This window comes from Ahaetulla prasina, chromosome 10, assembly GCF_028640845.1.
Source record: "Ahaetulla prasina isolate Xishuangbanna chromosome 10, ASM2864084v1, whole genome shotgun sequence".
NCBI lineage: Eukaryota > Metazoa > Chordata > Lepidosauria > Squamata > Colubridae > Ahaetulla > Ahaetulla prasina.
Window position 1 is genome coordinate 8,055,622 of NC_080548.1, and position 25,967 is coordinate 8,081,588.

Consider the following 25,967-nt stretch of genomic DNA (forward strand, 5'->3'; position numbering starts at 1 on the left):
GCTCCCATCCTGTTGATGCTTCAGAGGGCCCCAAAGACCTGGTTGTTCTACAGGCTTTGTCTTAGGGTGGCAGATTCTCTTTTCCTGGATGCTAATTATTGGTGAGATGTTTGCAGGTATCCCAGTTCATTATCTTACTTTTCTCCCCCTCTGATTTTTTTTTAAATTTACATTTATATCCCACCCTTCTCCGAAGACTCAGGGGGGCTTACATTGTGTAAGGCAATAGTCTCATCCTATTTGTATTTTTATATACAAAGTCAACTTATTTCCCCCCCAACAATCTGGGTCCTCATTTTACCTACCTTATAAAGGATGGAAGGCTGAGTCAACCTTGGGCCTGGTGGGACTCGAGCCTGCAGTAATTGCAAGCAGCTGTGTTTTAATAACAGGCTGTCTTACAGCCTGAGCCGCCCACGGCCCTATACAATTTTTTACAATTAAAATTACAATTTTTTTTTATTTATTTACATTTATATCCCACCCTTCTCCGAAGACTCAGGGCGGCTTACAGTGTGTAAGGCAATAGTCTCATTCTATTTGTATATTTACAAAGTCAACTTATTGCCCCCCCAACAATCTGGGTCCTCATTTTACCTACCTTATAAAGGATGGAAGGCTGAGTCAACCTTAGGCCTGGTGGGGCTTGAACCTGCAGTAATTGCAGGCTGCTGTGTTTTAATAACAGGCTGTCTTACAGCCTGAGCCACCCACGGCCCTATACAATTTTTTACAATTACAATTACAATTTTAATGTCTGTTTGGTTTTTTAAATATATTTTTTCCATATTGTTTGGTGTATTGTGAGTTGTCCAGAGTCATTTGGAGTTGGCTGTCATAAAATCAACTGACAAATTAAAAATGAAACTCTGCATGGGGCTTAAAGGAATGTCCTTGTTATTCCTTTATACAAAGGGGAAAGTACAGAAACAAGAGTAAATGGAAAATTTACACAATTTTATTAAGTATCTTTGGGAAGAGACTTCGTGGAATTCTGATTAATTGTGTACAAGAGGTGGCAATAAACCAAATTCGGGAAGTGGATTTTATGTCAGGGTGTACAGACAAGATTTTTGCTTTTCAGAAGGCATTGAAAAATAAATGAATGTAAGAAAAGTACTGCATGTTTGTTGACCCAGAGAACATTTATGACAAAAGTGAATTGACTTCAGTTATGAAAAAAATGTATGTTTATGTAAAGTGGTAGAGCTATAGATTGCAAATTGCTATAAATTGTATGAAATGATGGTTATATAAATTGTATGGAAGGATGATTGCCTCAGGCAGTAGAGCTATAGAGGATGAAAATAAGGCATGAATCTAACTGCAGCAAGATTATTATATGCACAAAGACGGAAAGATTCAGCATTATCTACAATGGAGGAATGGTTGGTGAAGATGATGGAACTTGCTGAGACTTCTTTGATCAGAGAAGAGGGAATATCTATGTTTATTGGAAACTTCTTGTACACACCTTATGTTAAGTAGAAAAAAAATGAGCTTATGATTTATGGTTTTGATGTTTACACAAAACAGATTATCGAAAAAGAGAATTATGTTGTAACCATAGAGCAAGAGGAAAATTTATAAATTTCTAACTGGTTCAAAGTAGACTGGATGTTAATCTTTTTTATTTCTTTTCCTTTTTCTTTTTATATATTTTTCCTTTCATGTACTTTTAGTATTTTTTTATGTTTTTTTCTTCTGTTCTTTTTCTCATACATGAATTTGTATTAGCTTGCATGTTCCTTCCTAAAATGTTTAGTAAAATATGACAATAAATTTAATTAAAATATTTTACATTTTTAAAGAAAAAAAGCATGAGTGAGAATAAATGAATACCTAATGAATAAATCAACAAAGAGCAGGAGTTGTAATGCCCCCTTGGTTGTTCAGTGTATTGGTATATAGATAGATATAAATGGCTGCAGACATGTGTTGATTGTGATATGAATTGATATATACTTCTATAAGTAGACAATGCCATGTAGGCTTAAATGCAGAATGATATGCAGGAAATGTTACAATGCAAAAAGCAGGGTAGACTTGAAAACTACCGTAGTGAATCTCAAAGTTGCGCTTCAGAGCGCAAGTTATGCATCAGTAATAAAATCTATAGCATGTAGATTAATTTGTATACCTTGGTGTTATGTATTCTCAACATTGGGAATTTTAAGATGTGGGAATCCTATTAGAAAATGTGATCTGCTTCAAGAAATGAATATTTTATGAAGGAAGCAAAATCAGCTTTGTATAACAATGTGCTTCTATCCATCTTTTTACAAGTACTCCTCAACTTACAACTGTACATTTAATGATGGTCTGGAATTACAATAGCCTTAGAATTGGGGCTTTACACAGTTTGTAAAGTACTTTTACAAAAAGTAAAAAAAAAAGTAAAAAAAAGTAAAAAAAAGTAAAAAAGTACTTTTTTAGGGACGCAGTGGCTCAGGGGCTAAGACAGCTGAGCTTGTCAATCGAAAGGTCGGCAGCTCAGCAGTTCAAATCCCTAGTGCTGCTGTGTAACGGGGTGAGCTCCGGTTACTTGTCCCAACTTCTGCCAACCTAGCAGTTTCGAAAGCACATAAAAAATGTAGGTAGAAAAAATAGGGTCACCTTTGGTGGGAAGGAAACAGAGTTCCGTGCGCCTTTGGCGTAGAGTCATGCCGGCCACATGACCACGGAGATGTCTTCGGACAGCACTGGCTCTTCGGCTTTGAAACGGAGATGAGCACCGCCCCCTGGAGTCGGCAATGACTAGCACGTATGTGCAAGGGGAACCTTTATCTTTACCTTAAAGTACTTTTAGCCATTATAAAATGTTGCACACACCCCTGTGGTCATCTGATCATGTTCTGGATGCCTAGCTGAACTACACCCCCCTCCATTTTTGACCAATAGATCTCCACTCACTTTGGGGCAGAGTCATTTTGACTTTTTTTCCATCAGTCTTCCTATGATCCTGTATCAAGGCAGGTCTTTTCCCAGATAACAGAGAAGGTTTGCAACTATCTGTTGACATAATTGATTCTCGTATCTGTGAATCAACCCCCACTTTGTTTGGAAACTTTCACAGGCAGTAACAATACAAAAAGGTGTTTTTTATGGCATACATAGTCAAGGAAATCTATAATGCTATAATGCTTTTTACCACAGAAGAGTTCTGGCAGCCTAAGATTGCTAGTTCATTTTATTCATGCATGTGCACTATCCAGGGGGGGTGAACTAGCTTTGCACCAGCTGCCTAGCAGCATTTGGGGGATCTTGTTTTCTTCTGCTGACTTTGCCTTGCATCTGGTCAGATCCAGCCCCAGCTTCCACTTCTGCATGGAACACTGCTAGTTTTCCCCATCAGAATGGGGAATGTATCTATTTATCTACTTTATTTATTTACTTTATTTTTAGAATGTATTAATCTACTTGCATTTTACATGCTTTCAAACTGCTAAATGGGTGGGAGCTAGTAGCAAATGATGGGAGCTCATTCTGTCATGCATATTATGGGCTTGAACAGCCACCATGTCAACCATTTCCTGCCGACAAGTCAAGTGTCATTAAACCACTGTGCCATCGGGCCTCCCATAGCACAGAAAGGTGATTTCTTCAGAGAGAATCAACAGGTTTAATCTCCATTTACTGAGTTGCATCCATGACTTAAAATAAGGGCATCTGAGGCACTTACGTGTGAAACACCAGAGCAATGACATAATCCGGTGAGACGGTCAGCTTCCAATCACACTCTTTCCCTGGAGGGTAAGGCTCTGGGTAACCGGGGGACAAGATAACCCCTGAAGGCCCTGCCAGGATCCCACCACAAGGTGCTAAAGGAGGAGAGGAGAGAGCAGAACCACAGCTTGTTTTGCATGTCCTCTTTTGAGAGACCCCTCAAACAACCTATGCAAGCATTTAGGACAAATTAAGGCTTTAAACCTGAGGCAGTCTAAGATCATGCCTTCACTTGTATTTAACCATGGCTTGTGCAGCAAAGTGAGAATGCTTTCAAATGTTACTCCCCCACCCACAAAAACTCCCTTCACTCCTGCTGCGCTTGAGAAAACTGATGGCTAGCTTAACCAATTTTCATAACATTCTACAAAGCTTGCCCCGTTCCTGCCACACCCTGATAACTTGCTGATGGACTGTGAACCTTGGACTAAGTTACAGGTGATTTTCTTCTTTTGTAAAGATGACACTAAAATCTTTTTTCCCCCTTTGCTTAGTCTGAAGTTAATTTCACTGTGCATTTTCCATAGCCAACACCCAAGTTCTGAAAACAGGCATGCATGTATGTGCACGTGCCTTTGAGTCAGTCTTGGCTTCTGGCAACCGCCTGGATAAGTCTTTACAGTTTTCCTGGCAACATTTTCTGAAGTGTTTGCCCTTGCCTCCCTCCTCGGGCTGAGGGAGAGTGACTGGCCCAAGGTCACTCAGGCTTTGTGCCTAAGGAAGAACTAGAACCAGAACTCACAGTCTCCTGGTTCCTAGCCTGGTGCCTCAATCACTACCAAACTAGCTCTCTTTTCCAGTTCTACTCCTAAGCTAATACCGTCCTCTATTAGGTTACATTCATATAACTAACTTCAGATAAGCTTAATGAGGTTTCAAAATTAGAACTTAGCTCATTCATAAAAAGATTATGCATTTCTCGGAAAGCGAAGCTGTTGTGCGAGTTTATCAACATTTCCTCATTGTATTGATAGCTCCCTACAAGCAAGTCCATGTTAACTTGCCCTTGACATTTGCCTAAAGAATGTAAATCTCCATCCTGATGGAATAGTTTGCATCCAACTACCTGTTTTCCACTTCTAGGGATGTGTCATGTTATTGAGTTGCTTACTTAAAATGAAGAAGCCCAAGACTGTCTTCCACTAAAACAGGGATCCCAAAACTTGGCAATTTTAAGACCTGTGGATTTTAGCTTCCAGAATTTCCTAGCCAGTCATGCCTATGGCTTGAAGTCCATAAGTTTTAAAGTTGCCAAGTCTGGAGACCCCTGCACTAAAAGAAGAGAAAGAGCATTGGAGTGGAACAGAAAACATATTCTTAAGTTAGTTTAAGACAGGAATATATTTCATATATATTTGATTGGGACCACACTGAAGAGCTACTTTGAATCCCATCCTAGAAGTTGTTTAGATATCTCCTCTATCACTCTGAAAGTACCTTCTGCTTAACACCAACTCTTAACCCAGGAGAGAGAAAAGGGTAAAGTGCCCCAGCATAACTAATTCAATATCTGAACCCTGTGAAGGAAAGCCCTGATCAGATTACAGTCTCATTTGCTCCACTTTGCAACCATGGGTCTGTTCTAGCCCCACATCTGCAGCTTCTGTACCTATGCAGGTGGGTGGGTCAGGCTGCCAAAAGAACCTGTTCTCGATCTGCACACAGCTGATCTTAGCGTCCCCCTGCAAGGTGTATCCTGCATCACACTGGAAAATGATGTTGTCTCCTGCTTCCTTGCTGTCTCCGCTTCGGCTTCCGTTCTGTGGGATCCCAGGGTCATTGCAGGAGGTGGCGGTGGACACTAAAAAGAACAAAAAGTCAGGGAAAAGATTAACCAAGGGAACATAATTATTCATTGAATTTTTCAATTATTCCATAAACTCTGAAGCTATGGCATGACATTCACGCTGAGCATAGTACGCTGCGTTTCCTGCAGGCACTCAAGATACGAAGAGCAGCCACCTAGCATATAATTAGAGCAAGGATGGCTTCAGAGGGAAACAACGCAGAAAGTAGCCTGTTCCTCGTTGCTGAGCAGATCAAAAAAAGTGGTATGGAATCCACCAAATCCATCACTGTCCATCATGGAGGACAGTGCTGATGGCGTAACTGGTGGCATCTCACATGGTCTCATTTTCCTCTCTTCCAGTGCTGCATTTTGGACGATGCCAGTAGCCATGAGTGTTTTTCAGGCATAAAAAAAAATGCAGAAAGACAGATAATTGATATTTGTAAGTAGTTTAATTTCATTTGAATGGCCAAATTAGGCCAGGTATGCCTAACTGCAGATGAACACAGGAATAGTAAAACATGGCTCCCTGCATTTCTATCTTCCAAGTAAATTCCAAAGGAAAAGATCAAAAGGAACTATTTCAAGAAGTCTACTTTTTGCTGGCTGAATCAGCATTTAAGAAAAACAATGCAATCCTATTTACTTCAAAAAGCAGCCACAGCCACATACATCTACAAAGAGCTATTAGCTGATAATATTTTAGGATCAACCAAAACTCTTCTTTAGGCAAGGTGTAAAGCAGTGGGTGGGCAGAAGGAAGAAATTAGGGCAAAATTAGACAGATTAGAGCTAGGAAGTCATCAAATGGAGGTTGTGAACTAAATATATTAATATAAGGACAGTATTGCCAGCTCTATGCACTATTTGGGGACCAAGCAAATAGGAGAACAACAGCACATATACCACTTCACAGTGCTTTACAGCCATCTCTAAGTGGTTTACAGAGTCAGCCTATTTCCCCCAACAATCTGGGTCCTCATTTTACCGACCTCAGAAGGATGGAAGGCTGAGTCAACCTCGAGCCGGTGAGAATAGAACTGCTGAACTGCTGGTAATCAGCAGTCAGCAAAATTAGCCTGCAATATTGCATTCTAACCACTGCACCACCACGGTTACTATCCCCTTCTGAAAACATAAAGTGTGTTTATTCTCTATTTTTTTTTCCAAACTGGTCAAAACTCAAAGGATCCTGGGTTTACAGCATATTGTCATATAACTCAGATCACAAAACTAGAAAAGAAACATCTGCAGATACTCCTTGCTTAATGGCTGCAGTTGGGTAACGAATCTCAGCTGTTGGGCAAAGCACTCATTAAGGGAGATGCCTACATGACTCCTTTGCTCAACAACCACAATCCCAGCATTCCCAATTGTGGTTGTTAAGTCATCATCCAGATTGTCAAATGGACAAAGCAAAAGAGCTGCCTGCCAGAGGGTTTCACTTCTGTGTGGAGCTGAAATCCTCCCAGCTGGTTGCCCTTTTGTTTTCAAATGTTGCTGCCGCTTGCCAAAGAATTTCAGTTTTCCACTGTTCAAGGAGGGGCAATCCTTCAGGAGGCTGCAGGAATCCATCCCTCCATTTGCAACTTTTCCTGCTGGCTTCCCCACTGACATTTAGGGAAGCTAGCAGAGAAGATTGTAAACAATGATCACATGATTGCAGGGCACTTGGCCAACAGTTGCAGATGAGAGTTGGCTGCCAAGTACCTGAAATATAACCACGGGAGTGGGGTGGCACAATGTTTTATGACAGCCAGAAAGGAACATTTCCAAGGCTGTCATAATTCTGAACAGTCTTTACTTTACTTTATTGATTAGCCCTTGGGCCATATCAAAGTGCAGAGTTCCAGACACAAATTATTACTAAAATCTGATAAAAACAATTTAAAATGAAATTGGATAAAATACACTTTAAAATGATATTGGAATAGAGTACGATTTAAAATTAAATTGGAATAAAATACAGTTTAAAATGATAGCTTTGATTAGCCTATAGGCCGTATCAAAGCACAAGGTGCAAACACATATCACAGATAAAATCTTATACAAACAATTAATATAAAATAGAATGACATAAAATTATATTTCGGTGTCACCCTTACAATCTACCCCAATCAGTCCCATGTATGCAGATCTCATTTTGTTTAAGTCCTGTGCTGTGTTAAATGTTATTTTCAGGTTCTGGATGCAGAGAACCTGAACAGTCAATTGGTTCAAGGTCTAGGACTAACTGGGTGCTAAATGATCTAATGAGTGAGGTGGTAGCAGCTGAGTAGCTAAAACGTATCAACTGTTCATGAAAACTCCCTCTCGTAGACCACTGATATCTAATGCAGCGCATTTTGCAAGTGTTTTAGGATTATTTGCATCATTATAGCCCAGAGTTGAAACCTTGACAATGAGAAAAGACTTTGCACATGCACAAATTTCTTTTGAGCTACAGTGCGCACACATATGGAAGAACTGGACCAGGATGCATGCTTAAACACACATTGCTGATTTCAAACTTTTCTTTCTCCAGCTGGAAAAGGCTGTAGGGATTAACAAATCTAAGTCTGTTGCATGAAGATTAGATGTATACTATATTTCAGCACACTTTCCCCTTTGCTTATTACATCTAACGATCTGCTAATTTTACCTGGCATTCGGCTAAAGCCCTATGTTGTCTATGCTATCCAATAAATTATAATGTGCACATTGTCTTTCCCCCCTCACCCCTTGTGACTGAGAGGAATTTTGCTTTTAGCAGGAATGGTAGCTCCAATTCTTTTACAAATGTGTCAGGGTGTCTTGAATACTGTCTGAAGTGAAACCTTGTTTTTTTGTGGGTTTTTTGGGGGTTTTTTTAAGCTCAGGAGTTTAAAATAAGTAGTTTTTAATAGAAAAGTCTGAGTCTTTTTTAAAGCAATAAAACTAGAGGAGCGATCATTAGAATAGCAGTGAACAAAAAATAGAGTCAGATGAGACCAATTCAATTTAAGCTAGTGATGGAGAAGACAAGAAACTTTTTTTGGCAACCAATACATCTAATTCTAGGACTTGTCAAATCTTTGCCAAAATGTGGACACTGAAAATGGGTTACTCAGAAATTTGTTGCCAATAATCTGGTTCTTCATTTGCAGGTAAATGCACCTGGCTTTATCTTGATCTGGTTTCTGACACAAATGCAGCTGTGATAAATTAAAGCATGCTTGCAGATTTTTTCAGTATGCATAATTTACAGATGAAGAACAGGTCACCAAAGAAGCAAACATTGGCTTCAAGAATGAACAAACCAGCCAGAATGATAGTGTCTAGTCCAGCATTTTTCAGCCTTGGCAATTTTTTTTTTATTTCATTTTGTCACAACAGTATACACAAACATCGACATAAAAAAAACACCACATCATAAAAGAAATATATATATATATATAAGTAAAAGTATGCAACAGCTATGTTAATTTGATATAATGAAGGGAACAATAGGACAGGAACGGTAGGAACTTTTGTGCTCTTATGCACGCCCCTTAGTAGCATATGTCCAAGTATGCTGGATGAGGAATTCTTGAAGTTGAAGTCTAAACATCTTAAAGTTGCTGAGGTTGAGAAACACAGGTCTAGTCCCTGGAAAAGGAAGATCTGGTTAAATAATAGGTATTCTGACTCTAGGGGCCTGCTCTTCAGTTTCGTTGGCTTTTTTTCTGTTGATTCTGACACCAACCCACAGTCTCAGCCTCCTTTCTTACAAAAAACGGTGCCGTTTGTTACTGTAGTCACTGCTCAAATATTTCTTTCATAATATTGTTATCCATCCAGCCATCTCACTAACACTTAGCTCTATTGCTATTTTTCATCTAATTTCTAGAAAGAAGCTGTTTCACTTCTCTGTTGCCTAAGACAGATAATGGGTAGGAGGAAGGTGAACTCTTTGAGGCAATTTAAAATGCTGATGGTTAGTCATCATTCTGGCCTGAGAATTGCAATGCAGCCTGTTCTGAAAAGGCTTTTGCTCCCACTGAAAAATCAGCTTGCAGGGTATTTCTTGGCTCTGTGATTTCCCAGGATCTTCAGGTAGTGACAGTAACAAGTCAGACATTTGATTAACCCTGCTAGTTTAGTAGCTATAAATCTTTCTGCGTTAGTTGGATGGCAGCAATTATCCCTACCTTGACTAAATTCTTCTTCTGTTAAATTGTGTCCAATTCCCAGAGACTGCCCTGCAGTTTTCTTGGTGAGGTTTTTTTAGAAGTGGATTTGCCATTGCCTCCCTTTTAGGGCCAAGAGAAAATGACAAGCCCAAGGTCCCACAGGAAGGCCTGGAGGTACGTTGTCCATGGGGTCACAATGGGTCAGACATGACTTCGCAACTAACAACAACAAAGGTCATCCAGCTGGTTTTGTGCCTCAGGCAAGTCTCACAGTCTCTGGCTTCTGGCCTGATGCTTTAACCACTATCCCCAACTGACTCTCATAGATTGGTTCAAATTTTTAATTCATTATATGTAGGACGAGGAAGTTTGAAACATTTTGTTAATGCAAATGTGGCAGAGAAGGTGATTTGCTAAATTCAGGTAAGGTATTGGTCTTAACCTTTAAAGCATTAGATGGCTTAAGGCTCAACTATCTTAGGGACAACATAGTTTATTGCAAACCTGCTGAAGTATTAAAATATGCAGAAATGATCCCTTTGAAGAGCCCTCTGGTGCAGTGGCTTAGTTCACTGGGTTTCCCAAAGTATGGAATGCTCTAATCCTCCAGCTTTGGTTCCTCGCTTAATCTCTTGGTTTTAAAAAAGCACATAAAGGCATATCTATTTGGCCTTTCCAAATGTCAGTTTTAGTTTTAGTGTTCTTTTAATATTTAACATTAAATATGCCAATGTAGGATATTAAATGATGTTAAATATTAAGATTATTGAAATAAAGTCTTGTGTTTAATATTACAACATGTAACTGAAGACAATATCTTCAGCCATTCTGTTCCACAATTATGTTGCTATTCTGGATCAACTATATGTAGAGAACAGATGTCTAAATGGTCCTTTGCAATCCTCCACTAAATCTCAGAGTGGAAAATGGATGGTTTCTCTGAATTTCTCCAGAAGAAGAAGAAACTCTCCATTAATTTCTCAAGGACTTTGCCTTGGGGATGATCTTAACACCAGAAAAGGTCAATTTAAATCTCCCTGAGATTTAAGTGTGAGAAACAGGAAAATTGCACACCATTGGAGAGAGGACAACAAAGTGTAAAGCCAGATCAATCATACTTTCTCACTTACATACATATACATACATACACATGTGTTACATACACATTCTCACATACACATCACTAAAAAGTGCAAGGCTACATTCCATCTGAGAGACTTTCTTTAAAATTCTCTTCTTTTAAATCAGTTCTAGTGCAAAATCTCTTTTACCAAATTGCATGAGTATTGAGAGAAAAATTGCTGAGGAATTGATATGTCATGAATGCTGAAATTAATAAATTTGGGGATTATCTCTCATACAGTTTACCAGGCAGATTTGCAGAGAGCTGAAAACATCTATGACATTGTCATCCTGTTTTAGTTCTCCTGACCCCAAAGACCAGATGACATCTGTGAAAGTTACCTGAAAACTGAATGGCAAAGCCCTGTTTACTGGTGAAGAAGTCCGTGTTGAACTGAAGGACCACCAAGTTGAAGGTGCTGTGGACATCATTGGGCAAGACAGAACCACTAACTTCTTTCAGGAGGATGCTCTTCTCCACTGGCCCATCCCAGATTCTCAAAACATCATGGAAGTCCTCGGTATGGAAAACTATGAAATGGAGCCTGTATTTGGGGGAGGGCAAAACAGGACGGGGAAGAGAAAGAACAGCTACAGTCAAGACTGGATTTGCATTTTAGAACTGGGAAAGTCTGAAGTAATGTTACAATGTTCTTCAGGTATCAAACAGGGATCATGTAGAAATGAGAAGCCAGAAGCCTTTTTCAGATTAATAACTTTTGTTCATAAGACGACTGTGTACAGATAATCCTCAATGTCCATCATTAAAAGTTACAATGGCACTGAAAAAAATGATTTAGAGCTGTAGTGGTGCAGTGTGGTACAAGAATGCAGTACTGCAGGATACTTCTGCTGACTGCTGGATGCCAGCAGTTTGGCAGTTAGAGCAGGGGTCTTCAACCTTGGCAACTTTAAGCCTGTTGGACTTCAACTCCCAGAATTCCCCAGCCAGCTTTGGGAGTTGAAGTCCACCAGCCTTAAAGTTGCCAAGGTTGGAGACCCCTGAGTTAGAGTTTCACCAGCTCAAGGTTGGCTCAGCCTTCTATCCTTTTGAGATTGGTAAAATGAGGACCCAGACTGTAAACTACTGAGAGAGGACTCTAAAGCACTGTGAAGTGATATATAGGTCTAAGTCAGTGGTTCTCAACCTTTATAGTGCTGTGACCCCTTTAATACAATTCTCCACGATGTGGCGACCCCAACTGTAAAATTATTTTCGTTTTGAATTTATCGCGCCTGAAGCCGTATTGGCTAGCCATCTGAACTGCTTGCGATTGCCTTGAGAACGGGGGCATTAAAGCGGAGACTCCTCCCCTATTAAGTTTATTGCGCCTGAAGCCAGATTAGGCTAGCGATTGGGAGTGATTGCAGCTGGCTTGAGAGGGAGACATCAGAGCAAAGATTTCTCTCTTTTTTAATTCATCGCGCCTGAAGCCGAATTCGGCTAGCGATTTGAAGAGCCTGCAGCTGGCTTGTGGAGTCAACCATTGGAGCGCGATTCTTCGACTCGCAAGTATACTTCCCATATTTCCGATGGTCTTAGGTGACCCCTGGCAAATCGTCATTCGACCCCCAATGGGGTCACGACCCACAGGTTGAGAACCGCTGGTCTCATGCCCTATCCACGGTTACTCACGCACTCGTGACGTCTCGCCTGGATTACTGCAATGCTCTCTACATGGGGCTCCCCTTGAGGGGCATCCGGAGGCTACAGTTAGTCCAGAATGCAGCTGCGCGGGTGATAGATGGAGCCCCTCGTGGCTCCCATATGACACCTATCCTGCGCAGACTGCACTGGCTTCCTGTGGCCTTCCGGGTGCGCTTCAAGGTTTTGGTGACCACCTTTAAAGCGCTCCATGGCATTGGGCCGGGTTATTTACGGGACCGCCTACTGCGACCGAATACCTCCCACCGTCCCGTGCGCTCTCACAGAGAGGGTCTCCTCAGGGTGCCGTCAGCGAGGCAATGTCGTCTGGCGACGCCCAGGGGAAGGGCCTTCTCTGTGGGGGCTCCCACCCTCTGGAACGATCTACCCCCCGGACTTCGTCAGCTTTCGGACCTTCGGACCTTCCGCCGCGGGCTTAAAACATACTTATTTAATTGTGCAGGACTGAGCTAGATTTTAAATTTTGGGTTTTAAATTGGGTTTTATTTCTATTTTTAATTGGACGGGCTTTAGAATAAGTTTTTTAAATGTTTTATATTGTATTTATATTCTATTTATCTGTTTTTAGTGCCTGTAAACCGCCCTGAGTCCCTTGGGAGATAGGGCGGTATATAAATATGATTAAATAAAATAAAATAAAAATAAGTGCTATTGCTATTTACGACTGTTTTTTACAGTTACATCCTTAACAGCATCCTCATGGTCATATGATCAAAATTCAGATGCTTGGCAACTGGCATGTATTTATGACAGTTGCTGTGTCCCAAGGTCGTGGGATCATGATGCGTGAATTTTAGACAAGCAAAGTCAATGGGGAAACCAGATTCACTTAACAACGGTGTTACTAATTTGACAACTGCAGTGATTCACATAACATCTGTATCAAGAAAGGTCACAAAATGGGGCAAAACTCACCAAACAACTGTCTTGCTTAGCAACAGAAATTTTGAGCTCAATTGTGGTCGTAAACTGAGGACTACCTGTATGCTTTTTAATAATATATATTTGGTCTGTAAAGGTGCTACCAGATTCTTTCTGATTTTTGGTACTACAAACTGACATAACTTTCTCACTGCAATCTCAGAAAGAAGCCAAGTTCTATTTTCATTCATCCCAGGCAGAGAATAATGGATCTACATTATAAAGAGGGCAATTGTGACTGAACTTTAGGGGAAAAAATTCTAATTGAAAAACAAAACAAAACACAGTTTGACAAAGAAAACGAGGTGATGAATTTTTTTCATTGGGTTTGTTGAAAGAGAGACTAGATCAGGGGTCTCCAACCTTGTAGAAGCTTTGCTGGCTGAGGGACTCTGAGAGTTGAAGTCCACAAGTCTTAAAGGGACCAAGGTTGGAGACCCCGGACTAGATAGCCAATGATTAGGGATGTTTTTAAATTTAGTTTGCTAAACTGAAGATGAAGTTGACCTAAGTAGTTTCCCCAATTCTAAGATTTTAACATTCCTCCCAACAATTTGGGAACTGCAGTTTAACTTGAGAGATTGAGGACTCAGTTACAAATCTAGTCCCTTCTATGTCACTCTGCAATTTCTCTTCAGTTTCCATGTGGAGAAAAGCTGGTGATTTCATGAGATTAGATTTGTAGAAAAGACACCGAATACACGATTGCTTGGAGGAAATGAAACATGAAAATAGCATCATTTAGAGATGGAGGAAATCATAGACTTGTTATGAAGGGAAAAGAATAACTGAGCGGGTAGAAGCAAATTCATTTCAGATAAATTCTCAGGGAAAAGATGCTTTTAGACCAAGTAGGGAAGGTGATGATAGAGTGAAAAGACGGAGATTTTTTTAGAGGTTCTCTGTACTTGTACCGAACTGAACAGGGCTTCTATTTTCTTTTCTTTTTCATTATCATTGATCCCCCCCCCCCGCCTTATGGTATGCAGTGGCAGCAGCATGAAGCTTTTAATATTTTAATTCCATCTTCATGATAATAGGTATGATGGTGATGCATTATAAATGTTGGTGAACTGCATGGTTATTAATTGACTGGGTTTTAGGGAGGGCTGCCCCTCTGGCTTTTTATTTAATATGCCTGTTACATTTATATTAGCATAAACATTTGTACTGAAGAGGCAATAAAAGATTGATAGACTCTACTGTAAGAAGAATGGGAATACTGAGTTAAAAGACCCAAGTGATGAGCTTTTTAAAAAAAAAAAGGTGTCAAAGCTGCTGGTTTGTCGCTTAGTATTCCTTGAAATTTCACAAAATGTGTTCTGCTGAGGGAAATTACAATTCTTCCATAGATTATTTGCAGCGCCCCCCTCCCAACTAAGTAACTGTAGTTGTGTTGGTTAAGGATGACTGAATTCTTTTTTTTTTCTTTTTGGGAGAAGAAGGTCCAGAAAGCAGAAGGCAGAATTATGACATGTATCATAGCAATCGACCATAATTTTCATTCCTCCAGCCAACTTCATTTATTTGTGATTTGTGAAGCTCAAAATGTAGCTGAATGAAGTCATGAATCAACATCTGCTTTGAAAAGATTAACATCCAACTGCATGTTCAAAAGACATTTTGTCTTTGTGAGGTGGGGGATAGGGAATGAATGCCCAAAAAATAGAATCTGGTAAAAGATTCTGGAGAAAAAAACTGCTTTAAACCTGGAAGTCTGCAAAATCTTTTTCAGAACAATCCTAAATCAGGAGCAAGAGAGGTATAGCCTTTTAGAGGTTGCAGTTATCCAGATCTGGATTTATGGTTAATGATGGTAATAAAATCATCGTATACCAATAAATAACATTTAGAAACTCACCAGGTTCTCCATTCCTTCCCTAAAGCTATGTAGGTGAGAAATTAGCAGGGATGTATAGGCGGAAACATTGAGGGGAATTGGGGGTGGGGGAGAGTCCTATCTTGTGACTGTGCATGCTACATGCATGTATAATTAGAAATTGGCAGCAGCTAATGGCTTGGTTCTCCCCTCCCCCCATTGATTAAGTCTTAAGATGCATCCAGAAAAGCAGATTTCAATGGAGTTCTCACTTTGAAATATAAATTAAATCATGCTAATTGCTGCTGAATAGATCTTTGGTGATCTCTGAGTACTCTTTGCTGCTGGGTTGGTCTTTCCTTGCAGACATTCCATAACTCAGCTAGTTACACTCGTTGGATCATGAAGCGTCTGCAAGAAAACAACCAAGCTCAGAGAGCAGCAAAGACCCCACAGTTCAATCCTGATCTACAAATATTCACTTCCATTGGTATCTTCCTAGTCCTTTACATTCTTGGAAAGAAATCATATTTATGTTTCATTATTTAAACTGGACTTCCCTAATCTCATTTGATTGATATCTAGTGATCCAGAATCTTCAGAATTCTGAGAAAACCTGAGCTGTATTATGTCTACAGAAAGAAATGGGCTAGGAGAACCTTGTTTTCAGTCAGTTTTCAGAAAGCTTAAAAAAAACTTTCTTGTTTTAATACTGGATATTGTATTATTTTAATACCATTTTAAGATGGATTTTATACTATTCTTCTTTAAAATTGTATCCCCAAAAGCTTCCCAGGGCCATTAAGGAACCAGGAAGGATAAAAATACATCAATCCAATAAATAATCAAAGGCTACACGATTACCGAATGGCTCAGAAGTGATCCACGTGCGCAAATAAGAGCTCACATACGTGCAAGATCATGATGAGGTTTCCCAAAATATTTTCTTTAGAGATATGGGTACAAAAAGAAAGAGTTCCATTTGTCCTATTAACGGGATGCCCAAATTGTAGAGCATTCCAACAACCCGATCACATCTGAAGTATGTAATTTAAAGTATCAAAGGGTTTGTGGCAGTGGTGAAATCCATTTTTTTTTACTATCGGTTCTGTGGGCGTGGCTTGGTGGGCGTGGCAGGGGAAGAATACTGCAAAATCTCCATTCCCACCCCACTCTAGGACCAGCCAGAGGTGGTATTTGCCGGTTCTCCAAACTACTCAAAATTTCCGTTACTGGTTCTCCAGAACCTGTCAGAACCTGTTGGATTTCACCCCTGGTTTGTGGTGGATGTACTCTGGATTCCCAAGAGGGAGGGGCTTCATTCCAGAGGTTTATAATGAAGTTTATATAGTTTGGTTGGGAGAAAGAGGACCAAGACAGCTCCTTCCAGAAGTTCTCAGAGTCTATCTTTAATGATGCAAGTAGTTGCTTTAGTTTGGGAAGATTTATGTCTATAGGTAAGGAACAATCAATGAAACTGCTTAGAAAAAAGCAATGTGTCTTTCCTGATTTTTGGAGCCCAGTAGAGACATAAATTCTTAAGTTTAGGCTTAGATTCCTCTCTACGAAACCCCAACAGGGATGAACAAAGAGAAATTTGGAGAGAAAGAAAGCAAGCCAGACCATGCAAATAGATGGGAATGTGGGGGTGGGGGAATGATAGTTCAATGTAAACTCTGCCGCTTTCATATGGGCACTGTGATGTTGCACATATGTATATAAGGGAAAGAATGTGTACCAGAACATCGCAATGCACATCTCATCGTTCTGACCAAATCTCTGAAGTTAGAGAGGGAAGAAGGAATGGCTTTGAGGGCAGGAGGAAGAGCTTCTGCCAACACACTGGTCAGCTAAAAAGGCCCTGACTCCCGAGCAAGAATGTAATGTGACTAAACGTCTCAGACAAGTTCTTCCCAACTCTACACAATCATGGAGGGAGGGAAGTACATTCAGACTTGCAAAATGATTACTATAGCTTTACACTAAAAGTAGTATTGACCTACACAGCATTGGCTTCCTAATCTCTTGTATCTGATAATAGAATAGAATAGAATAGAATAGAATAGAATAGAATAGAATAGAATAGAATAGAATAGAATAGAATAGAATAGAATTTTTTATTGGCCAAGAGTGATTGGACACACAAGGAATTTGCCTTGGTGCATATGCTCTCAGTGTACATAAAAGAATGCCTCTTGCTAAATTTGGCAAGTAATTCAAAAGAGGACCCAGCACATTCATTCTGTCTAGCAAGATCTTTTTTTCAAATTGCACCCTTGAAAGCTGTCATGCTGTTATTACACAGTTCAGGCTGGAATTATACTGTTTGGGTTTGGATGTTCTCTTCTAAGCTCTTCAAAAAGGGCTTTGCATCTCTCTGGCAGCAATCAATATTCTAGACGTATCTGAAGCTGTGCAGGTATGAATGTGATTAATACCTGAGAGCAGAGAAGCCGTTATGAGAGTTAGAACTTCAGGCATCTCTTTCTATTTTCCCATTCTTTATTGCTACGATGCACTAAATCCAATTTGTCTCCAAGAATTACATCGGACCAATTAAAACTAGCACCTCTACCCTGATTAATCCACAAATCTTATTTTTTTAAAAATGTATGGTTGATTAATTTGCTGATTATGAAGCTTGAGCCCTACTTTTTATCCTCCTCCTATTGATGCCAAATAGTAAACACTGAAGTATGCAAAGCAGGAGAAATCATGCAAATGTGATCAATTTGCATAATTCAAACAGGTTGTAGAACTCGGCTATTCCTGCCAAGAGTCAGGGTTATTTTGGCACAGGCATTTTCATGCATTTATTTCTTTATTTTTAATTGCAGGGTAGAAATGGCCCCACGTAGAAACACCTGTGCCCTGCTCACAGCACAACGTAATTGATTCAAAACCACAGTGACAGAATGAGTGCTGGATGTTGTGGGGGGTGTTGCTGATCTAATCTTTTCCAGTCTTTGAACTTACCCTATTGTGCAACCAGCTTCTGCTTCAATTGTCCAGACACAGTTGAGATTGTGATCATAGGGCGTTGGAAACCCTGGAGATAGGATCCTTCCTGAAGATTCACCTCGAATGCTGCCCCCACACTCAGCTGAAAGAAGCCACAAAAACAATTCAGCAACTGAACTCTAAACATCCTTTTCTTCCTTTGGGGAAGTCTTTACTTTTGCTGCCCATTCAAGTAAGAGATTCCAGAGAAAAGAGGTTACAGAAAATATAGAATAGGATATCCAACAGCTGTTATCATTTGGGTACTCACCATATATTAGAACTACAGATTCATAATTTCCTTTGACCAAACTACTTGGGGTTGATGTGTGTTGTGCTTTCACACCCTTGAAAAGTGTCATATTAGTGTACACAGAGAGATGGGGGAGGGGAGCCCATCAAAGTAAACCCAGAAGCAGATTTGGCTGAATTTGCATAACATCCTTAAACTCAATGTAGATCTAATGCAGTGTTTCTCAGCCTTGGACTTATACATTAAATAAATTCTTTGAACTTTAAGATTTGTAAACGTCAACTCCCAGAATTCATTAGCTAACATGCTAGTGCAAGATGCATGCTAGGTGGGGAATTCTGAGAACTGAAATCCACTGATCTTATATTGCCATGGTTGAGAAACATTGATCCAATGGCTGCTTTTGGACAGTTTCCAAATATTAAGTATTTTGTGAATTAGCATGTTGAACAATACAGACCATTTGATTACTTATGATTCTATATATCAAGCAATGCAGAAAAAGAGTAAATTTAAACACCTAAAAGTAGTTTCATGTATTGTGTGAATGTGTTCCTATTGTGTATTGTGTTCCTATTTTCTAGGAATGAAATCGATTTTAAAATTATATCTCTTCAATCCATGTTCACCTTTAGCTACAGTGACTCTGTTTTCTTGGAAAAAAAATAAGGACAAACATGAAAAGGGACAAACCTGAAAGAAGTTCAATAAGGATAATTTTTATTAATAGTCTATGTTTATAAATGTACCTTACAAAGGAAAATTGAAGCGCAAACCCAAGAAAAACTTTATGAGAATGAGCATATTTTATTAAAAGTTACATATCTGAAATAAAGGACTGTCTTTTATAATAATGGAAATATGGTCACTCTAACTTTCGCTCTGTAACTTTCCTTTTAGTCTGCTCTTTCTTTTTAGAAGATATAGATCAGGGTAGCCCTCGGCATATAACCATAATTGAGTCCAACATTTCTGTTGTTAAGTGAGACATTTGTTCAGTGAGCTTTGCCCAATTTTACAACCTTTCCTGCCATAGTGGTTAAGAGAATCACTGCAGCTGATAAGCTGGTAGCAATAGCAACAGCACTTAGACTTATATATTGCTTTGCAGTGCTTTGCAGCCCTCTTTCAGTGGTTTTAGAGTCAGCATATTTCCCCCAACACTTTGGGTCCTCATTGGTAATCCAGTTGTTAAATGAATCTAGATTCCCCATTGACTTTCCTTGTCAGAACGTCACAAAAGGTAGTCATATAACCTCAGGATACAGTCATAAATATGAGTCAGCTGCCAAGCATCTGAATTTTGATCACACGGTCATGAGGATGCTGCAATTGTCATAAGTCTGAAAAAGAAGTCATAAGTGACCTTTTTCAGTGCCATTGTAAATTTAGTGAATGATCACTAAATGAACTGTTATAAGTCGAGGAGTACCTACCCGTGTTTTCCCGAAAATAAGACCCTGTCTTATATTTTTTTGTACCCTGAAATAAGCGCCTGGCCTTATTGCCAACCACTCAAAAGCCTGATTGGGCTTATTATCAGGGGATGTCTTATTTGGGGGAAAACAGGGTATATAGTATTGTCCTTTGACAATAGTTTTTTTCTAAACAAGTTTGCTGCAAATACACAGGCATTTTTGAACCCACATGTAGATTTGGGAATAGAGAAAGCAGCAGATAATGCCACTGCCTTTTTGGCTCCAAATCAACCACTGGAAAACTAAACAAACATTACCTGTGCGCAAAGGAAATTTTATTAAACAAATACAGGAGGTTTCCAAAAGTTTGTTGATTGGGGGGGCATTAATAACAATGTCACTAATATACCATTTTTCTTCTTTATTTCTCCCCCACCCCCGCTTAGCTGTTGTTGCAAAAGATACAAATAGCAAATGACCTGGCAATTTATCCTGTTACATCTTCAGCGCCGAGGACTTTGTGCTGTTACGGCACAGTGCATGGCAATTACCATTTGCTCCACACACCCCAAATGGTGGAGGAGATACTGTAGGGAGGAAACTGTCTTTTTTGTTGTTGTTTTTGTTTAAAACAGAATGACTTCAGAAACTTAAGAACAACCCCATTTCTCCCCCCTGCCCAATGTCACTCTAGCTATACTAAACTGGGATGTATAGAAATGGCATGCACCTTTTAAAGCAGGGCTGTCAAGTTCCTGGCCCATAGGCCGAATGCATCATGTGCTGGCTATGCCCACGCCTGGTTTAGCAAAGGGGGAAAACATCCTGATACCATCATGTTACGCTGCAGTGATGAATGAGTTTGACACCCTGTTCTAAAGGGGTCTGAATATATTGGCTCAAACCAAGATCACCTATTCCAGTCTGAAAAGTGCTTTTTCAAGAGGCAACTGGACTTTCTCGTTTTTCTTTGAATACTTTTTGCTTCTCATCCAAGAAGCTTTTTCAACTCAGAGCTGAAGAAGCTTCTTAGATGAGAAGCGAAATATCTTCAAAAAAAATAAAAAATCCAGATTGTCCAGTTGCCTCTTGAAAAAGCACTTTTGGGACAACCCTGATCTGGATCACTGAGACTGTCCATATACATTTAGTTACACCTATTCCAATATTTCCCAACCTCAGCCATTTTAAGATGTATGGACTTTAACTCCCAGAATATCCCAGCCAGTATTCTGGGAGTTGAAGTCCACACATCTTAAAACAGCTAAGGTTGGGAAACACTGACTTATTCAGACAGCCAAGTAACAGAAGGTTGAAATTCCACTCCAAGGCAAGAGTCTGAAAGCAGGGCTAGAAACCAAGAAGTGGCTAGACAATTCTCGATGCTCATTCATTCCCAAACAGTGAGAACATGACATGGTGACAAAAGGAAGGCTTGATTGGTGCCCTCGATGTGTACTAAAAGAGAGAAACAAACTGCATCTTGTATTGATCGACTCATTAGCCTGAAGGTTATTGGAAAAACAGTAGTATGAATGCTGGAAAGGAAATAGTAGGAATTAAAGCTATTGTGCACATTTGGACAGGTGAAAAGGATTGATAGAAAATCTTCTGCAGTAATTCTGCCATTGATCCTGATCCATTTGTAAAGGTGGTGCTCTTCTGTGCCCCTAATTCATCCCAAGCAGCCTTCAGATTAGAACTGTATTTATCAGGCCCCAAGAACCACATGTGGTTCATTTATTGTTGTTCTCCTACAAACAATTACTTGCAATAATTATAGATATATTTTGCAAATTGCTAGGGAGGGTCCAAACTTATTATCTTCCTGCATACCAGACGTTCTAAGCTCCGCTGCCTCTTTGCCTTCTGGGAAAAAGCTCCTCCTTCCTGCAACTCTGAATTTACATTCCAATAACGTCTCAGCTATGCATTCAATTATTTAACAATTTTATCACATTAAAATTTCAATTCAGTATGAACATTTCAATGATTTTCCTGAAGATTCCAAAAACTATGGGTGGCTTTGGGACATAAAATTACACAGCTAAATCAACTCGTCTGCCATCCCCTTAGTAGCTATGCCAAATATCTGGGGAGTGATTACCACACAAGAGGGAGGAGTCATACCTACGCAGGTGGGGAGAGGCTGGTCCCAGGATCTTCGCTCTCCAGTCAAGCAAGTAAGCACACGGCTTCCGCGTAATGTGTAGCCAGGATCACAACTGAAAGAGACGGAACTCCCTGCAAAATGTCCCTCATCATGGACTTTGTAGCCAAATTGCGGGATTCCAGGGTTCTCACATTTGATTAAATCAAAACCTGAAATCAGGAATAAAGGCAATTGGTTAGAAAGAAATCCCAGTCTTGTCTCAGCTGTAGTGTTAGCAAAAACTATCAATGGCTGATGAAACTCTTTTAGAAACTTCCAGGATGTAGTCTGAGAAAAGGCATCCAAGAACATGCAACTTTGCAGTCTTTCTAAGGTGCCAGGACTAAGATGAAGCATCCAATGGAAAAGACCCAAGAAAGTGGAGGTATTTAAGAAGCCGGAGAAAAATGCTGCAAAATAGCAAGGAATAGATTCCTCTCTGAAACAGGCTTGTTATTTGCTGATTCTGAACCTTATGGATCAATCTGATGAATTGGTTGTAAATAGATGTATTGAAAGCTGTTTCTTGTGTAGCTTATTTCAGTAGAGGTAGTGATCTGTAATTTTTCAAAAGAGGGCTTAATAACCTGATATGAGTAGAACAATAGACATAGAAAGATGGGGAAGTGTGTGAAGATGAACACAGTGATATTTACATAGACAACTTGTAAAGAAAAATGTGCTCTTACATGAAGCAGGTATAAATAATTTCCTTTGGAATGTTTATATATAAAAAAATAAAATATCATCATAAGATCTGGCATTAGCTTGGCTTCCATCTAGACACCCTTTCTAGGCAAACTAATTTTTCTTAAATGTTTGGTTCCAAATACAGCTTCTCTGTAGGAGCAGTACAGAGATTTTAACACTGCCCTTTCTCCAGCTGCAGGGCTGGCAGCCTCCATACTTACTAGAAAACTGCAGCTCAAAACCTTGATTTGTGCCATTTCCATCTGTGATGAATTCAAGCCACATCGAGCTGGAAGTGCTGTTGACATTAAGACCCAACATCTCTGCATGGCTGAAGGAGCCCAGCAGGCGAGCTGAGTTATTGTTGCCATCATAAATCTTGGAAAAAAGGAGAAAACAAATATGAAGATGGATTCTCTTGTCTCTGCCCATCCGCTGATCCTGCACTCCTTGTTTCTACAAGTCAACAGTTTTGTTCATTTGGCGATGAGTGGAGCATTCCTCATTGTCCCATGTCTTTGGCCTGAGCACTGTGACATGAAAACAGTGTTGGCTTTTCTTTTGAAGGAGGAGGGCATGTTGCACTGGTAGCCATTAGGGTGTCAAAAGTATCAAAATGCCTTTGTCAAGCTCAAAGAACTAGGACCACCCGTAGTTATTCAAGCCTATACACACAAATCTGTTCAAGTGAAGTTCAACACTAAATTGGTGACAGATGAGGGTCAACAGAGTTCAGGAGGGGTTGGACCTGGTTGGACCTTATGGCAACACAAGGACTCTAAATTGATGATGCATTTAACTTTGCCCCCAGCTCTGCCTGATCTTCTCCTACAGCTTTGCATTCAAAGCATCTGTATTCCTGCAATGTTTCAGTACAAGATGGTCTCTCAAAACATGAAATTGTTTCCCTGGATCATCATGAAACTTCCAACAACTTTGTTTTGAGCTCAAAATTCCACCTCAATATCCTAAAACAGCTCTCTTGTTCTCAAAATGAGCATGTTATCCTTAGATCTAAAATGTTCTGCATACCCACAGTAGCCACCCATTTAGATTTCCCAGAATGTATCTGAGAGGTTTCATTGGCAGTATAAAGCTGGCAGATGACTAAATCAATGCAGGTGTTGGAGAAGCAAATCACAATTGCCACTATCTCACCCTCTAAATAGTATCTCAAAAAATAACTACTGTATTCAGTAAACAAAATTCATCCAGTGATTTGAATTAAACAATTATATCAGTTTTGATTTGTATATTATCTCAATCAATCGATCGAGCAACATTTCTTTATGGGCCAAGACCAAATACAATAACAAGTTAGCATACAATTACAATAACTATAAAATAAGATGTAAAAAATGGAGAGAAAATCTTAATGCATTTCGCAGCTATCAATTCCAAACTCTCAGATCAGAATGAAATAATTATATGGATTTCCACCACAAGTGCTCTCTTCTGCCGGCTTTTCATACAAATAAAAGGTTAAAAGAAGATGACCTCTTTTAAAAGAGTGTCTTTTAGCTTCGTTATTTATATGCATTTCCCTTAAAATGACATTAAAAGTGTTTTATTAGTTTCCTCATTAATTAGACAGTGCTTTATTTTATTATTTTATCCAGTTTTCTGAACTCAAGGCATCTTAGAATAATATGAAGAAATATAAAACATAGAATTTTCCTGTAACATCTTCACAAAACCTGGTTCTTATTTACTTCTTATTTGGGTGCTGTTCTTACATTCAAAACTGCAAGACATATATAGAACAGCCTTGGAAGGAGGTTCAAGTCTGATGCTAATTTTCATCCGAAAACTGATGGATCTTTTCTGATATTCATAAACAAAACACACATTCCATTAAAACACTCTCTGATTTTATTTGGGCCTGGTGCCTTTGCTGCATTTAAAATTGTTAATAAAATTAGGGGAAACAGTCCCTTCTCCTGATCCAAATACAAGTAGTTCTCCACTCACAATAATATATTTAGTGACTGTTCACCGTTAACAATGGCATTGAAAAAAAGTTACTTACAGCCAGTCCTTGCACATATAACTGATGCAGCATCTCCATGGTCACAAAATCAAATTTGAGTGTTGGGAACCAACGTGTAGTTACAATAATCACAGTGTCTTGGGGTCATGTGATCGCTATCTACGACCTTCCCACTGGCTTCCAGCAAGCAAAGTCAATAGGGGTAAGCTGGATTTGCGTAATGTGCCTATATGATTCATGTGACAACTACAATGATCCACTTAACAGCCATGGCAAAATGCGACTCACTTAACAATCACCTTGCTTTTAAAAAATGAAAATTCTGGTTTGAGTTGGTTAACCAGATTATTCCTTCCCAGGATAGGCAATCTCTGAAAATAGTCAGATCCTGTTAGACCCATTTAGGGCTTTGAAGATCTATGCTAGCATGGTCAGTTGTGCTCAGTAGACAATTGATAGCTGGTACATAACTTTCATTACAGGCATAATATTCATGTAATCCTGAATATAGATAAGCAGTCTGGCCACCCTATCACCACACTTGTAATATTGTATCCCGTTTTGGTCATCACAATATAAAAAATACATTGAGACTCTAGAACAGTGGTAGTCAAACTGGTCCCTACCGCCCACTAGTGGGCGTTCCAGCTTTCATGGTGGACGGTAGGGGTTTTGTCCGATACTGAAGCACTTTCCTTTTTTAAAAATTTAATTGACTTTTTCAAAAAAAAATCACAGCATTATTTAAAAACATTTTCATTAGGTTTTCATAAAATTCCCCGTGACAATTTAAATTTCTGAAAATATGCTATTTGTATCACCCGCACATCAGTTTAGTTCACGTTACGTAAGTGAAACTAAATGGCGCTATAGTGTGACCGCAAACAAAAAAGCCTTGTCCCAGAATAGCTCGTGCATCTCCCCCCCCCCACCCAGCTGTAACAGACAAGCAGAGCTGGTAGCTTGCGCCCTTCCCCCACCCAATCAACGATGCGCGAGAGGCATGCGCAGACGACGATACACGGTGCATTACTGTGGAACCGGTGGGCGGTTAGAAAATTTTACTACTAACAGAGATACAAAAGTGGGTGGTAGGTATAAAAAGGTTGACTACCCCTGCTCTAGAAAGAGTGCAGAGAAGAGCAACGATGATTAGGAGACTGGAGGCGAAAACATACAATGAATGGTTTCAGGAATTAGGTACAGCAACAGCAATAACACTTAGTCGTATATACCACTTTATAGTGCTTTATAGCACTATCTAAGCTGCTTACAAAGTAAATGCATTGCC

General features: G+C 39.6%; 1 protein-coding gene across 1 annotated transcript in view; it reads right to left on the reverse strand.

Moving 5' to 3' along the window:
• The window catches only part of CSMD2 (CUB and Sushi multiple domains 2), a 795,888-nt gene that overhangs the window by 165,150 nt on the left and 604,771 nt on the right, over positions 1–25,967 (reverse strand). The window contains exons 23-28 of the mRNA XM_058195470.1: positions 22,908–23,064; positions 21,975–22,166; positions 18,150–18,276; positions 11,110–11,312; positions 5,336–5,527; positions 3,683–3,821 (exon numbers count right to left, since the gene is read on the reverse strand). Coding sequence (XP_058051453.1) covers positions 3,683–3,821; positions 5,336–5,527; positions 11,110–11,312; positions 18,150–18,276; positions 21,975–22,166; positions 22,908–23,064 — 1,010 coding nt within the window. The remainder of the gene's footprint in view (positions 1–3,682; positions 3,822–5,335; positions 5,528–11,109; positions 11,313–18,149; positions 18,277–21,974; positions 22,167–22,907; positions 23,065–25,967) is intronic.